A 16,525-nucleotide genomic window follows, 5' to 3' on the forward strand; every position below is an offset into this window, starting at 1 on the left:
AAAACCTGATTTTCATGTATAATTTTTTTTCATCTTCGCTGGAGAAAGAAATAAGAAACAACAACAAAAAAAAAAAAATTTCTTTTCCAGAGATGTCAAAGCGTGAAACAAGTTTCAGCGCCGCACAGAAGAACCGCAGGGAAGCGACCGAGTCTTTTATAAATAGCCGTCCTCGCAACGCTCGCTAATTAGCCGCCAGACCGGGAGCAAAGAGGAGAAACCAGCAGAGGTGGCCGAAGATTTGTCAGGAATGTTTTTTCTGCTTCTAAACATTTACATACGGAAATTAATGAAGACGTTGCGCTGACTGCATCTGCCCGAGATAGAAGGGGCCGGAGCCTGCGGGACTGACGGGTGATGTGATAGCGGAGGCGAAGGATCTGCAACATTACGAGCCCCTCCTTAATGAACTAATAAGACAAGGTGGGGTGAGAGATCACTGGGGGGGGGGGCTACAGGCGGCCGGGGAGGGTAATATATAACCCCCTCAGTGCCAGAGCCGACCCACCAACCCAGAGGGGAAGGGGCTGACCCTGATCACTAGAGGACGGAGGAAAGGACTGGGCTGTGTTCACATTAAAGTTTTCCCTTACATTTAGTAAGTTTCTGATGTGGTCATAGACCTTAGTATTCACATGGAAAGCAAATGAGTGACTGTACCAGCAGAATAGTGAGCGCAGCTCTGGAGTATAATACAGGATAAGTAATGTAATGTATGTACACAGTGACTGTACCAGCAGAATAGTGAGCGCAGCTCTGGAGTATAATACAGGATAAGTAATGTAATGTATGTACACAATGACTGTACCAGCAGAATAGTGAGCGCAGCTCTGGAGTATAATACAGGATAAGTAATGTAATGTATGTACACAGTGACTGCACCAGCAGAATAGTGAGCGCAGCTCTGGGGTATAATACAGGATAAGTAATGTAATGTATGTACACAGTGACTGCACCAGCAGAATAGTGAGCGCAGCTCTGGGGTATAATACAGGATAAGTAATGTAATCTATGTACACAGTGACTGTACCAGCAGAATAGTGAGCGCAGCTCTGGAGTATAATACAGGATAAGTAATGTAATGTATGTACACAGTGACTGCACCAGCAGAATAGTGAGCGCAGCTCTGGGGTATAATACAGGATAAGTAATGTAATGTATGTACACAGTGACTGTACCAGCAGAATAGTGAGCGCAGCTCTGGAGTATAATACAGGATATGTAATGTATGTACACAGTGACTGTACCAGCAGAATAGTGAGCGCAGCTCTGGGGTATAATACAGGATAAGTAATGTAATCTATGTACACAGTGACTGCACCAGCAGAATAGTGAGTGCAGCTCTGGAGTATAATACAGGATAAGTAATGTAATGTATGTACACAGTGACTGTACCAGCAGAATAGTGAGCGCAGCTCTGGAGTATAATACAGGATAAGTAATGTAATCTATGTACACAGTGACTGTACCAGCAGAATAGTGAGCGCAGCTCTGGGGTATAATACAGGATAAGTAATGTAATGTATGTACACAGTGACTGTACCAGCAGAATAGTGAGCGCAGCTCTGGAGTATAATACAGGATAAGTAATGTAATGTATGTACACAGTGACTGCACCAGCAGAATAGTGAGCGCAGCTCTGGAGTATAATACAGGATAAGTAATGTAATGTATGTACACAGTGACTGCACCAGCAGAATAGTGAGCGCAGCTCTGGAGTATAATACAGGATAAGTAATGTAATGTATGTACACAGTGACTGCACCAGCAGAATAGTGAGCGCAGCTCTGGGGTATAATACAGGATATAGAAGAAGTCTATATAATTTCTGAATAGACATTACCTTCCAGCCATCAGGGTTAGCCTGGTATACAGATTATATATATTGTGCGGTTTCGCTTCCTTTCTTTGCAGACTCCATTATTATTTCTCTATAAACAGACATTTGAGTCATTTAATACAAACTCTAATCTTTGATTCTTATATTAGACACTTTATCATTGATATTGGTGAGTCCGTACATCATTACTGTATAGGGTGACAGATGTATCATATATATATATATATATATATACACACATACGTACGCTCTGCCCTCCCCCTATAATCCGGCCGCTCCTCTGACTTGTGTCTCATGCAGTGTAAACAGCAAAGTAAAGGTAGAAAATAAACGACACTGCACCCGGTGACTATCGGTAGATACAATGACTAAATCCTCACAATACGAGGTGAATACGCTGATGTCAGTCTAAGCACAATTCACACTGACTAACTTGCTATAGCTGCATCTTAAAGGGATATTCCGGTTTCAGGAAATATTATAATAAATATTAATTCTTGGTATTCTATATTCTACCTTTGCAGACACCAGAGTACCCCTTTAATACCCTTTAATGTTGGGTTTGTTCTGTATTGCGGGTGTCAGCCAGGTATCCGCATAAGCCTATCAGCTGTAACGCATAGGAAGGACAAGGCAATAAAACATGGATCCTGCCGGGCAGTGGAAGCGCACAGCCCGCCATGACAAACCCCAGGTCACTATTCTAGCACTCCAGCCCCAGACTGCCCAGCAGCCGCTCCAGGGCCTCCAGACGCTGGTTGGCTTCTGCAATGGCGCTGTAGGTCTGGACGTTGCCAGTGATATGGAAGCGGATGTCATCGATCAGCGGGATGGAGTCGGTCTCCTGGCGCTCCTCTACTGCCGCCGCGTCTTCTCGGACCGCAGAAGCAAACTCTTCTGAATCCACCAGCTGTGAGGAATAAAAAGGGGAGACGACACCTTAAAGGGATGGTCTGACCTCCTATAACTAAAGCGTATTCCTTGTACAGACTATGTCCGGGACCTTGACGGTCAGTAAGAGGCCGGTCATGGACATGTCGTTCCTGTGTGTCAGGCCAGTTTTGTACCTTCTCAATGATCCTGGCCATGTACTCCGTGCTCTGATCCTCCAGCCGCGTCAGCTGAAAAAGCTTTGCCGTCTTCCAGATGGTGATCACGTTGTCCTCGTCCAGAATCTGCGCCAAGATCTTTCCACAAAGTCGCTTCAGCCCCGGGAGCAGATACATGTCCGCCACACAGAGCACCTCGTAGGCGTTCTCCGGCGACAGCTGCAGAGATCCGAGGAGAGACAGGAGGTTAGAGCGAGAGAAAATACAGGACAAGCAAGTAATGAGAAGTCACTGCGGCCAGACTCACCCTTAAAGGGGTTCTCTGGGGCTTATACGCATTGACGACCTATCCATAGGGGCCCAATGGATAAGGAAGCTGCAGCCGATTCCCTGAGTACCAAGCACAGCGCCATCCATATCATAGTGGCTGTGCTTGGTATTGCAGCTGCTGTACCATGTGACTGATGAGCGTGATGTCATCAGTACAGCGAATAGGCTGCTGCGCTAACAGGTTCTATAGCTTCATCTGCTGATCAGCAGGGCTCTCAGGTGTCAGACCCTGACCAATCATATATGCTATAGGTCATCAATATACAGCATCATGAATACTGCTTTAAGAGGGGGTGTCTCACGACAAGCTGAAAATTCTTCCAAATGTTTAGTGTCCAGTACTGGTGTCCTAGCTCCAGTACAAGAACACGCATTAGGGACTTCACAAGATTTTTAGGAGGTATTTTCTACCCCCTTCCCCAGCCTGTTTGTACCCAGGATTCAGACCTAGAGGACGTCAATTTTACAATTTAGGGGAAACATCACATCCTAAGGAGTTCTCCTTTAATTCTGCTTTCCACTAGATACACTGTCCAGGGTTTATAGCCCACACGGCACACTGCTGCCACCTGCTGGTACAACTCCAGATGACACGTGTAACATGTACGGTGGAGATATCAGCCACATCCTACAGTCACCTGGGGAAATAAACCTGATGTAACAGGGATGAAGAGTCACTAAAAATCTGCAGATCCTTTATATCGCTGGGGGTCTTACCATTTGCATTTACTTATAAATAACTTAAGGTAAAGGAAATGTCTCAAGAACACCAATAAGACTGTGTTGCCAGGAGAAGCCCAAAAGGTCGCTGAGCTTCTCTCCAAGGATTAGTCAGACCCCCACTCATCACACCCTAGCCTAGGGATCAGCTGCTGTGAAACTACAACTCCCAGCATGCTCCATTCACTTCAATGAGCATGGACACATGCGGGGGTCTTACCTCTGTGTCATCCGTGTATATGTAGTACAGCACCCGGGTGAAGGTCTCCTCGCTGATGTTGTGCAGGGTGATGACCGGGATGCTGGGCTGTGTCTGCAGCTCCTGACTCTCACAGAAGTGATCCTGCAGCAGGGCCTTAAAGTAGTCGCTGCGGCCACAGAAAAACAGCTGGAATGGGAGGGGGAGAGTTATGGTACTGCAGAGCAGGTGGGGTCCGACAACCAAGACCCCCACAGATCAGTCGTTGGAAGAGGCCATGATACTTGTGAGAGCTGCAGCCTCTTCCTTGTGCCAATAATGTCACAGTCATCAGTCACATGGTACAGAAGCAGCTCAGTCCTAATCAAGCGAATGAGGCCGAGCTGCAATACCAAGCACAAACACTATACAGTGTATGGCGCTGTGCTTGGTATTGAATGAAGAGACCGCAGGGCTCACCCAAACACTGCAACCTCTTCCAGCAGCTGATCTGTGGGGTCCTGGGTGTCAGACCCCAACAATTACACATCAATGACCTATCCCAATTATAACCCCCCTCCATATAATCATTATTACCTTGTGACAGAGGAAATTGTAGCCCATTATCTGGAAACAGACGTCGGGGTAACTGGAGAAATTATCTGTGCTGTCGAAAGGCAACTCCCCGAATCCAACCTATAAGAGACGGCCCAATATGATACAGGAGGCGGCAAGACAGGACAGACAAGTCACACGTCCATCAGGAGCGGATTGTTAGAGTGGAGCTTTAAAAGGGACTTCAGATCAACCCCTTTAAACTGCCCCTTTAAATGTGTTTATATTATAATCAAACACGCTCCGTGACTTCACAGCAAAATAAGACAATTATTAAGTCGCATTGCAGAAAACACGTCTGTGCGATCGTGAGCGAGAAGGAAAGCGGCTCCATAATGCGCGGCACGACGTACGTGATGTAGGTGACGTCTGGTGACAAGAAAATAGCTGCATCAGGTGCCGGGAGGAGCAGCCGTGTAATTACACCCTGTGCCTTTAATAGTCACACTGCTGCTGCGACACGTGTGTCAGGACGATTACAGGCAATCACACGCCTCTACCTAAGCACTATAACTCCCAGCATGCCCTGACAGCCTGTAGCAGCTTGGAGTCCTGTTGTGGCGTGCTGAAGGTTACTTACCCCTGCTTACGGGATTTAGGAAACTATAAACCATGGCTAAATTCTTCCAGAAACAGCACCACTTTTACCCATAGGCCACATGTGGTACTGCACCTCATCCCCATGTCACATCCACAGGGATGAACTACAATACCAAGCACAGCCTGCGGATAGAAGTGGCGCTGTGTCTTAAAGGAAAGGATTAAAAGAACATTGCTGTTTCTTCTCAATAGAGCGCCACCCCTGTCCATAGTCTGTGCCTGGTATTGCAGCTAAGCTCCATTTAAAGGGGTTTACCAGGACATACATATCTTTAAGGCAAGTCATCAGTATCTGATCAGGGGTGGGGGCTGACAACCAGAAGCCCCATAGATCAGCCAATTACAGAGGCCATAGCGTTCGGGTGAGCCAGGGCATCCATATAGAAGTCCTTTAAGTGATGGTGATGAGTTGCAATACCAGACACAGCCAGTGGACAGGTGTGGTGCTGTTTTTATATTAGAAAGCAGCCATGTAGTTCTCTAATCTTGGACAACTCCTTTAAGGAGACAAACTTAAAGAATGACCCCCCCTCCCCCAGTATAAAAACATTCCGTTCCCAAGTCAGCGGCCAGTAAGTTATATTTAGTAGCCGCAGTCTGAGGTCGTCCGGTCAAATGAATCCAATAATAGCTCGTGTAGACCGGACTGGCAGCGGTAAGACACGGCGTGTTCTGGAGCTGCAGAACCTCGGAGAACTTGACAATGGCGGCGATCTTATTCCTCAGGTTATCCACATTAGAAGTCATTCCTTGAGCCATGGCGGACAAAGATGGCTGCCGGCTTGAGGGCCCGGGGCACAGAGGTGGCCTCTGCCTCATTACCCCTTCACTGCCTCTCGTACCGCCATCACCTTCTACCTGCGATCGGAACATTTTTGCAGGATAAGTGTCCATAACAGCACCACCCCTTTAAGGCATAACAGCACAACCCCTTTAAGGCTTCCTGGCCCGACCGCTGATCTAGTAACCCCAATTTACTGACAGGGTATGAAGCTGTAATATGGACGCTGTAATATAGAGACAATACAATTCAGCCCCTAATCTCACCCCCGTCCTGCGGTGAGATGTAGACAGAAGGGTGTTTGGATAGGTCACAGTTCACATTACTGGATAGGTATCTTACCCGGAGCTCAGATGGCAGGGCACAGTCAGCAAGCATGGCCAGGTCCTCGTGCAGCCGCCCATTCCCCGAGGGCTCAATGGTCAGGACCTTCACACATGTTCCAGGTTTGGAAGAAACTGGTGAGAGGAGGGAAACGTGGCATTACTGCGATATTCTGCAGGATTCGCTCCATTACTACCCACAATGCAAAGCGTCTGCAGCACTAGGACATATGGCAGGATAAAAACAAAAAAATGAAATCATCCAAGACTTAAATATTGGACACTTCCTTACACCACATTCCCTTTAAAGGGACCCCTATTAGTTCCTAAACACTCCCTTTAAGACTGTCCCATACAATGACCAGGAGCGCCTACCAAACTCGTAGACTTTTTTGCACTTCTCCTCCAGCTCCTCGATCAGATCCTGCAGGCGGCATTGCTTGGCCAGTCTCTTACAATCCTCCACATGTTCCACATCGATGTCCATCCGACCTGAAGGAGAAGCACAGACAGCGCCCCCATCAGGCCCCGAGTGTTACTCTACACCCCACTCTCACTGTGAGGACCATCCACCATGACGGATTAGATCTCAGGGACAGTCACGGGCACAAACGGCTTTATAACAAGGCAATATAGGACAATATACCCACGGCCTATAAAGACCTTTAGCTAAATCTCCCCACATACAGATGACCAGGCTACAGTCTTGCAGGCAACCGCACAGACAACAGGGGGCGCAAAACGTGAGCACAACAACCCTCTATATCAGCAGTGGGTAACCTTCAAACTACAAGTCCCAGCATGCTCCATTTACTGCTTTGGGGATTCCAAGAATAGCAGAGCAGGAATGCATGCTGGGAGATGTAGTGTCAACACAACCGAAGGGTGTTGACCCCTGTGCTACAAATATACACGTGTCATGGAGGCTCTCACCTGTATACAGGTACTGGAGAATGGAGCCAAAGGCAGCCGGATTGATCTGGGGAGACAGAAGTGACATTTTAATAAATATTGACTTCCAAATCCTTCTTCCAAAATTTCAAATGCATGGAGCCCCTACCAAGTCTTCTGGTGTGCCAGAGGGGCCCCATCATGCACCGGGGCCCAGGTGTGACTGCTGCCCCTGTATAGATGCCATCTGCCTTATACAGGCATGATATACTTGCAGTGACATCTAGTGGCTAATACCTGGCACTACAACTGCACGTCCATTCTACAGTATTTTTAATTTTTTTTTACATATTTTTAGCTCCAGCATCTCCTAATTTCTTCCCCTTCCCTGTTCCCGCCCTGTCCTACCAGCGGATGCTTCAGAGCGATCATTTTTTTCCCCTTCCACTTGGTCTCAAACATTTCAGCAAAGTAAGGGCTGCGAGCGCTGAGGATGCAGCGGTGGGCGCAGAACGACTCCCCGTGGACCAGAAACATGGTGTCACTATAAGAGCCCTGCTCCAGGAGTCTGCAAGAGAGAAGACGTCAGATTAGGAAACAGCGGCGCAGATTATCGGGACATCTGGATTATCAGATTATACGAATTGTGCACAGAGATTGGGGAGACGAGCGGCGCTCTCACCGCTGCAGGAAGTCATCGTAGTAATCCCGCTGCATGCACTTAGCGGTGATCTGCTTGTAATCTTTCAGCAGGCGGCGGATGGTATCGCTCAGGGCTCCGTACAGGCAGCGCTCGCCGTCAAACGTGTTCACCTCACACCTGGCTCCTGCGACAGAATAACACGCCAATAAATCTCCAGCACTGGCATAGAATTCACTGAGGAAATTCTGTCTATTCGCCACCACCACCAGGGGGCGCTCCGAACCATTAATAACTTACCATTGGCTAAAAGGTAGCGGACAAGATCTTCATGTCCACAAAGACAGGCGTAGTACCTGCGGAGGAGAGAAGCGGGCGTCACCGACGGGGCTAGGCCTAGATGTAAGGGATCATAGGCTGGTATCTTGTACTGACCCCAGACTGCTCACTGCTGAGGGTTTGTTGCAGTTGTGTTCAGTCCAGACAATCATCAGAATTAAAGACTGGTACAGCAGCCTCCAGCGTAAGTGTGAATACAGTCCAATAGGATATTCTCCAGTATATGGGATTATCTATAGTGGATGCAACTGTAACCAAACCTCAGCTGTGAGAAGATTTAGGTAAGGAGAGGTAATCAGACTCTGGAGAAAAACCTCCCATTCACTGACAGCAAGAAAAGAGGTCCAGGGATACAGAAGTATATCTGAGAGGAGTCAGCAGCGGATACAGCGCAGGATATCACATCTCCACCCCACCGGCCCCAGCACTCACAGCGGGGTACTGTCCCACTTGTCACGCACGTTCAGTTCCACGTCTCTCTGCTCCACAAGGTATCTATAGGGGAAAAAAGAAGATAATGTACACAGTGACTGCACCAGCAGAATAGTGAGCGCAGCTCTGGAGTATAATACAGGATAAGTAATGTAATGTATGTACACAGTGACTGTACCAGCAGAATAGTGAGCGCAGCTCTGGAGTATAATACAGGATAAGTAATGTAATGTATGTACACAGTGACCGAACCAGCAGAATAGTGAGCGCAGCTCTGGAGTATAATACAGGATAAGTAATGTAATGTATGTACACAGTGACTGTACCAGCAGAATAGTGAGCGCAGCTCTGGAGTATAATACAGGATAAGTGATGTAATGTATGTACACAGTGACTGCACCAGCAGAATAGTGAGCGCAGCTCTGCAGTATAATACAGGATAAGTAATGTAATGTATGTACACAGTGACTGCACCAGCAGAATAGTGAGCGCAGCTCTGGAGTATAATACAGGATAAGTAATGTAATGTATGTACACAGTGACTGTACCAGCAGAATAGTGAGCGCAGCTCTGGAGTATAATACAGGATAAGTAATGTAATGTATGTACACAGTGACTGTACCAGCAGAATAGTGAGCGCAGCTCTGGAGTATAATACAGGATAAGTAATGTAATGTGTGTACACAGTGACTGCACCAGCAGAATAGTGAGCGCAGCTCTGGAGTATAATACAGGATAAGTAATGTAATGTGTGTACACAGTGACTGCACCAGCAGAATAGTGAGCGCAGCTCTGGAGTATAATACAGGATAAGTAATGTAATGTATGTACACAGTGACTGCACCAGCAGAATAGTGAGCGCAGCTCTGGAGTATAATACAGGATAAGTAATGTAATGTATGTACACAGTGACTGCACCAGCAGAATAGTGAGCGCAGCTCTGGAGTATAATACAGGATAAGTAATGTAATGTATGTACACAGTGACTGCACCAGCAGAATAGTGAGCGCAGCTCTGGAGTATAATACAGGATAAGTAATGTAATGTATGTACACAGTGACTGTACCAGCAGAATAGTGAGCGCAGCTCTGGAGTATAATACAGGATAAGTAATGTAATGTATGTACACAGTGACTGTACCAGCAGAATAGTGAGCGCAGCTCTGGAGTATAATACAGGATAAGTAATGTAATGTATGTACACAGTGACTGCACCAGCAGAATAGTGAGCGCAGCTCTGGAGTATAATACAGGATAAGTAATGTAATGTATGTACACAGTGACTGACCAGCAGAATAGTGAGCGCAGCTCTGGAGTATAATACAGGATAAGTAATGTAATGTATGTACACAGTGACTGCACCAGCAGAATAGTGAGCGCAGCTCTGGAGTATAATACAGGATAAGTAATGTAATGTATGTACACAGTGACTGCACCAGCAGAATAGTGAGCGCAGCTCTGGAGTATAATACAGGATAAGTAATGTAATGCATGTACACAGTGACTGCACCAGCAGAATAGTGAGCGCAGCTCTGGAGTATAATACAGGATAAGTAATGTAATGTATGTACACAGTGACTGCACCAGCAGAATAGTGAGCGCAGCTCTGGAGTATAATACAGGATAAGGGATGTAATGTATGTACACAGTGACTGCACCAGCAGAATAGTGAGCGCAGCTCTGGAGTATATTATGTAATGTATCTTGGGATCAGAGCAGTAGCAGCTGTTTCTATCAGTACACATACATGTCTTGCTCAGGGGTCACTATATTGGGGATGTGAGGGATTAGTTTGGGGTACAGCTCCTCCTGCACTATAGGGGGGATGTGAGGGGTTAGTTTGGGGTACAGCTCCTCCTGCACTATAGGGGGGGGGGGGTGAGGGATTAGTTTGGGGTACAGCTCCTCCTGCACTATATGGGGGGTGTGAGGGATTAGTTTGGGGTACAGCTCCTCCTGCACTATAGGGGGGATGTGAGGGGTTAGTTTGGGGTACAGCTCCTCCTGCACTATAGGGGGGGGGGGGTGGGTGAGGGATTAGTTTGGGGTACAGCTCCTCCTGCACTACAGGGGGGGGGGGGGGTGAGGGATTAGTTTGGGGTACAGCTCCTCCTGCACTACAGGGGGGGGGGGGGGGTGTGAGGGATTAGTTTGGGGTACAGCTCCTCCTGCACTATAGGGGGGGGGGGGTGAGGGATTAGTTTGGGGTACAGCTCCTCCTGCACTATAGGGGGGGGGGGGTGAGGGATTAGTTTGGGGTACAGCTCCTCCTGCACTATAGGGGGGGGGGGGTGAGGGATTAGTTTGGGGTACAGCTCCTCCTGCACTATGGGGGGGGGGGGGGTGAGGGATTAGTTTGGGGTACAGCTCCTCCTGCACTATAGGGGGGGGGGGGGTGAGGGATTAGTTTGGGGTACAGCTCCTCCTGCACTATAGGGGGGGGGGGGGGTGAGGGATTAGTTTGGGGTACAGCTCCTCCTGCACTATGGGGGGGGGGGGGGTGAGGGATTAGTTTGGGGTACAGCTCCTCCTGCACTATAGGGGGGGGGGGTGAGGGATTAGTTTGGGGTACAGCTCCTCCTGCACTATAGGGGGGGGGGGGTGAGGGATTAGTTTGGGGTACAGCTCCTCCTGCACTATAGGGGGGGGGGGTGAGGGATTAGTTTGGGGTACAGCTCCTCCTGCACTATAGGGGGGGGGTGTGAGGGATTAGTTTGGGGTACAGCTCCTCCTGCACTATAGGGGGGGGGGGGGGTGAGGGATTAGTTTGGGGTACAGCTCCTCCTGCACTATAGGGGGGGGGTGAGGGATTAGTTTGGGGTACAGCTCCTCCTGCACTATAGGGGGGGGGGGGGTGAGGGATTAGTTTGGGGTACAGCTCCTCCTGCACTATAGGGGGGGGGGGGGGTGAGGGATTAGTTTGGGGTACAGCTCCTCCTGCACTATAGGGGGGGGGGTGAGGGATTAGTTTGGGGTACAGCTCCTCCTGCACTATAGGGGGGGGGGGGGTGAGGGATTAGTTTGGGGTACAGCTCCTCCTGCACTATAGGGGGGGTGAGGGATTAGTTTGGGGTACAGCTTCTCCTGCACTATAGGGGGGGGGGGGTGAGGGATTAGTTTGGGGTACAGCTCCTCCTGCACTATGGGGGTGTGTGTGTGAGGGATTAGTTTGGGGTACAGCTCCTCCTGCACTATAGGGGGGGGGGGGGTGTGAGGGATTAGTTTGGGGTACAGCTCCTCCTGCACTATAGGGGGGTGTGTGTGAGGGATTAGTTTGGGGTACAGCTCCTCCTGCACTATAGGGGGGGGGGGTGAGGGATTAGTTTGGGGTACAGCTCCTCCTGCACTATAGGGGGGGGGGGTGAGGGATTAGTTTGGGGTACAGCTCCTCCTGCACTATAGGGGGGGGGGGTGAGGGATTAGTTTGGGGTACAGCTCCTCCTGCACTATAGGGGGGGGGTGTGAGGGATTAGTTTGGGGTACAGCTCCTCCTGCACTATAGGGGGGGGGGGTGAGGGATTAGTTTGGGGTACAGCTCCTCCTGCACTATAGGGGGGGGGGGGGGTGAGGGATTAGTTTGGGGTACAGCTCCTCCTGCACTATAGGGGGGGGGGGGTGAGGGATTAGTTTGGGGTACAGCTCCTCCTGCACTATAGGGGGGGGGGTGAGGGATTAGTTTGGGGTACAGCTCCTCCTGCACTATAGGGGGGGGGTGAGGGATTAGTTTGGGGTACAGCTCCTCCTGCACTATAGGGGGGGGGTGAGGGATTAGTTTGGGGTACAGCTCCTCCTGCACTATAGGGGGGGGGGGTGAGGGATTAGTTTGGGGTACAGCTCCTCCTGCACTATAGGGGGGGGGGGTGAGGGATTAGTTTGGGGTACAGCTCCTCCTGCACTATAGGGGGGGGGGGTGAGGGATTAGTTTGGGGTACAGCTCCTCCTGCACTATAGGGGGGGGGGGGGTGAGGGATTAGTTTGGGGTACAGCTCCTCCTGCACTATAGGGGGGGGGGGGGTGAGGGATTAGTTTGGGGTACAGCTCCTCCTGCACTATAGGGGGGGGGGGTGAGGGATTAGTTTGGGGTACAGCTCCTCCTGCACTATAGGGGGGGGGGGTGAGGGATTAGTTTGGGGTACAGCTCCTCCTGCACTATAGGGGGGGGGGGGGGTGAGGGATTAGTTTGGGGTACAGCTCCTCCTGCACTATAGGGGTGACATTTGCAGGCACAGTTCATGCAGTTTGCAGTGATGACTTTGGAGATCTCAGGTCAGTACACTCCTGTCTATACAGTGGCCGAGCAGTCTCAGTCTGTGCTATGCACCTGTGTCCCCGGTATTATTAGGGGGCTCCCCGGTGACCCCTGCTGCCCCCTCCCCCAGGCTGCCGTCACATACCGCACTCTGAAGATGTCGCCCTTCCTGCAGCTACTAAACAGGTCGCTAGTGTCCATTGGCCCGGGCCCGGCACTGGGCGGAGCGAACGGCTCATTGACCCGGCGGGTTCGGAGCGCAGAGACTAGAAGCACCGGGAAACGGCGGCGGCGGATCCGGTTACAGGCCCAGGAAGAGGCGACTACGGCGGATACAAACAACAGCTGACTGCCGCACTGACACAGCCAGGCAACCCCGCCCCGACTACAGGACTCCGCCTCCTCACCTGAAACCACACCCACATTAAAAAGACAGCGACAAATAGCGAGAGGCCTGCTGTAACCCCGCCCACAAGCCCCTCCTCTCAGGTATAAGGTAAACGCCCACCGGCTTCAGACTTACATAAGTGGGTGGAGCTTAATAGTCACGCCTCCTATAGGAAGCCGGCAGTGTAAATAAGAGGTGTGACTGTGTGAGGACCGTATAGGACATGTGATATACAGCTCAGCTCCATATACCTGCGTATAACATATAGGACGTGTGATATACAGCTCAGCTACATATACCTGCATATAACATATAGGACATGTGATATACAGCTCAGCTACATATACCTGCATATACCTGCGTATAACATATAGGACGTGTGATATACAGCTCAGCTCCATATACCTCATATACCTGCGTATAACATATAGGACATGTGATATACAGCTCAGCTCCATATACCTCCATATACCTGCATATAACATATAGGACGTGTGATATACAGCTCAGCTACATATACCTCCATATACCTGCGTATAACATATAGGACGTGTGATATACAGCTCAGCTCCATATACCTCATATACCTGCATATAACATATAGGACGTGTGATATACAGCTCAGCTCCATATACCTCCATATACCTGCATATAACATATAGGACGTGTGATATACAGCTCAGCTCCATATACCTCCATATACCTGCATATAACATATAGGACGTGTGATATACAGCTCAGCTACATATACCTCCATATACCTGCGTATAACATATAGGACGTGTGATATACAGCTCAGCTCCATATACCTCCATATACATGCGTATAACATACAGGACGTGTGATATACAGCTCAGCTACATATACCTGCATATAACATATAGGACGTGTGATATACAGCTCAGCTACATATACCTCCATATACCTGCGTATAACATATAGGACGTGTGATATACAGCTCAGCTCCATATACCTCATATACCTGCATATAACATATAGGACGTGTGATATACAGCTCAGCTCCATATACCTCCATATACCTGCATATAACATATAGGACGTGTGATATACAGCTCAGCTCCATATACCTCATATACCTGCATATAACATATAGGACGTGTGATATACAGCTCAGCTACATATACCTGCATATAACATATAGGACGTGTGATATACAGCTCAGCTCCATATACCTCCATATACCTGCGTATAACATATAGGACGTGTGATATACAGCTCAGCTACATATACCTCCATATACCTGCGTATAACATATAGGACATGTGATATACAGCTCAGCTACATATACCTCATATACCTGCATATAACATATAGGACGTGTGATATACAGCTCAGCTACATATACCTCCATATACCTGCGTATAACATATAGGACGTGTGATATACAGCTCAGCTCCATATACCTCCATATACCTGCGTATAACATATAGGACGTGTGATATACAGCTCAGCTACATATATCTCCATATACCTGCGTATAACATATAGGACATGTGATATACAGCTCAGCTACATATACCTCATATACCTGCATATAACATATAGGACGTGTGATATACAGCTCAGCTACATATACCTCCATATACCTGCGTATAACATATAGGACGTGTGATATACAGCTCAGCTACATATACCTCCATATACCTGCATATAACATATAGGACGTGTGATATACAGCTCAGCTACATATACCTCCATATACCTGCATATAACATATAGGACGTGTGATATACAGCTCAGCTACATATACCTCATATACCTGCATATAACATATAGGACGTGTGATATACAGCTCAGCTACATATACCTCCATATACCTGCGTATAACATATAGGACATGTAATATACAGCTCAGCTACATATACCTCCATATACCTGCATATAACATATAGGACATGTGATATACAGCTCAGCTACATATACCTCCATATACCTGCGTATAACATATAGGACATGTGATATACAGCTCAGCTACATATACCTCCATATACCTGCGTATAACATATAGGACATGTGATATACAGCTCAGCTCCATATACCTCATATACCTGCATATAACATATAGGACGTGTGATATACAGCTCAGCTACATATACCTCCATATACCTGCGTATAACATATAGGACGTGTGATATACAGCTCAGCTCCATATACCTCATATACCTGCATATAACATATAGGACGTGTGATATACAGCTCAGCTACATATACCTGCATATAACATATAGGACGTGTGATATACAGCTCAGCTCCATATACCTCCATATACCTGCGTATAACATATAGGACGTGTGATATACAGCTCAGCTACATATACCTCCATATACCTGCGTATAACATATAGGACATGTGATATACAGCTCAGCTACATATACCTCATATACCTGCATATAACATATAGGACGTGTGATATACAGCTCAGCTACATATACCTCCATATACCTGCGTATAACATATAGGACGTGTGATATACAGCTCAGCTCCATATACCTCCATATACCTGCGTATAACATATAGGACGTGTGATATACAGCTCAGCTACATATATCTCCATATACCTGCGTATAACATATAGGACATGTGATATACAGCTCAGCTACATATACCTCATATACCTGCATATAACATATAGGACGTGTGATATACAGCTCAGCTACATATACCTCCATATACCTGCGTATAACATATAGGACGTGTGATATACAGCTCAGCTACATATACCTCCATATACCTGCATATAACATATAGGACGTGTGATATACAGCTCAGCTACATATACCTCCATATACCTGCATATAACATATAGGACGTGTGATATACAGCTCAGCTACATATACCTCATATACCTGCATATAACATATAGGACGTGTGATATACAGCTCAGCTACATATACCTCCATATACCTGCGTATAACATATAGGACATGTAATATACAGCTCAGCTACATATACCTCCATATACCTGCATATAACATATAGGACATGTGATATACAGCTCAGCTACATATACCTCCATATACCTGCGTATAACATATAGGACATGTGATATACAGCTCAGCTACATATACCTCCATATACCTGCGTATAACATATAGGACATGTGATATACAGCTCAGCTCCATATACCTCA

General features: G+C 47.7%; 1 protein-coding gene across 2 annotated transcripts; it reads right to left on the minus strand.

The window, feature by feature from the left end:
* Positions 1–1,972: 1,972 nt before the first annotated feature.
* On the minus strand, positions 1,973–13,368 carry ABTB1 (ankyrin repeat and BTB domain containing 1). 2 transcript variants are annotated; one of them, XM_075287646.1, is made up of 12 exons: positions 13,132–13,367; positions 8,739–8,801; positions 8,268–8,323; positions 8,010–8,154; positions 7,736–7,895; positions 7,370–7,415; positions 6,812–6,928; positions 6,456–6,571; positions 4,715–4,813; positions 4,160–4,327; positions 2,908–3,108; positions 1,973–2,750 (listed from the first exon to the last, which is right to left on the minus strand). In XM_075287646.1, exons 1-12 carry the CDS (start codon positions 13,185–13,187, stop codon positions 2,544–2,546), a joined length of 1,434 nt encoding a protein of 477 aa, XP_075143747.1. In that variant the 5' UTR covers positions 13,188–13,367; the 3' UTR covers positions 1,973–2,543. The 2 variants fall into 2 exon arrangements, with proteins under 2 accessions (XP_075143747.1, XP_075143748.1); XM_075287647.1 differs by lacking the exon at positions 4,160–4,327 and having other exon boundaries at positions 13,132–13,368.
* Positions 13,369–16,525: the final 3,157 nt, after the last annotated feature.

Source organism: Leptodactylus fuscus, chromosome 9, assembly GCF_031893055.1.
Source record: "Leptodactylus fuscus isolate aLepFus1 chromosome 9, aLepFus1.hap2, whole genome shotgun sequence".
NCBI lineage: Eukaryota > Metazoa > Chordata > Amphibia > Anura > Leptodactylidae > Leptodactylus > Leptodactylus fuscus.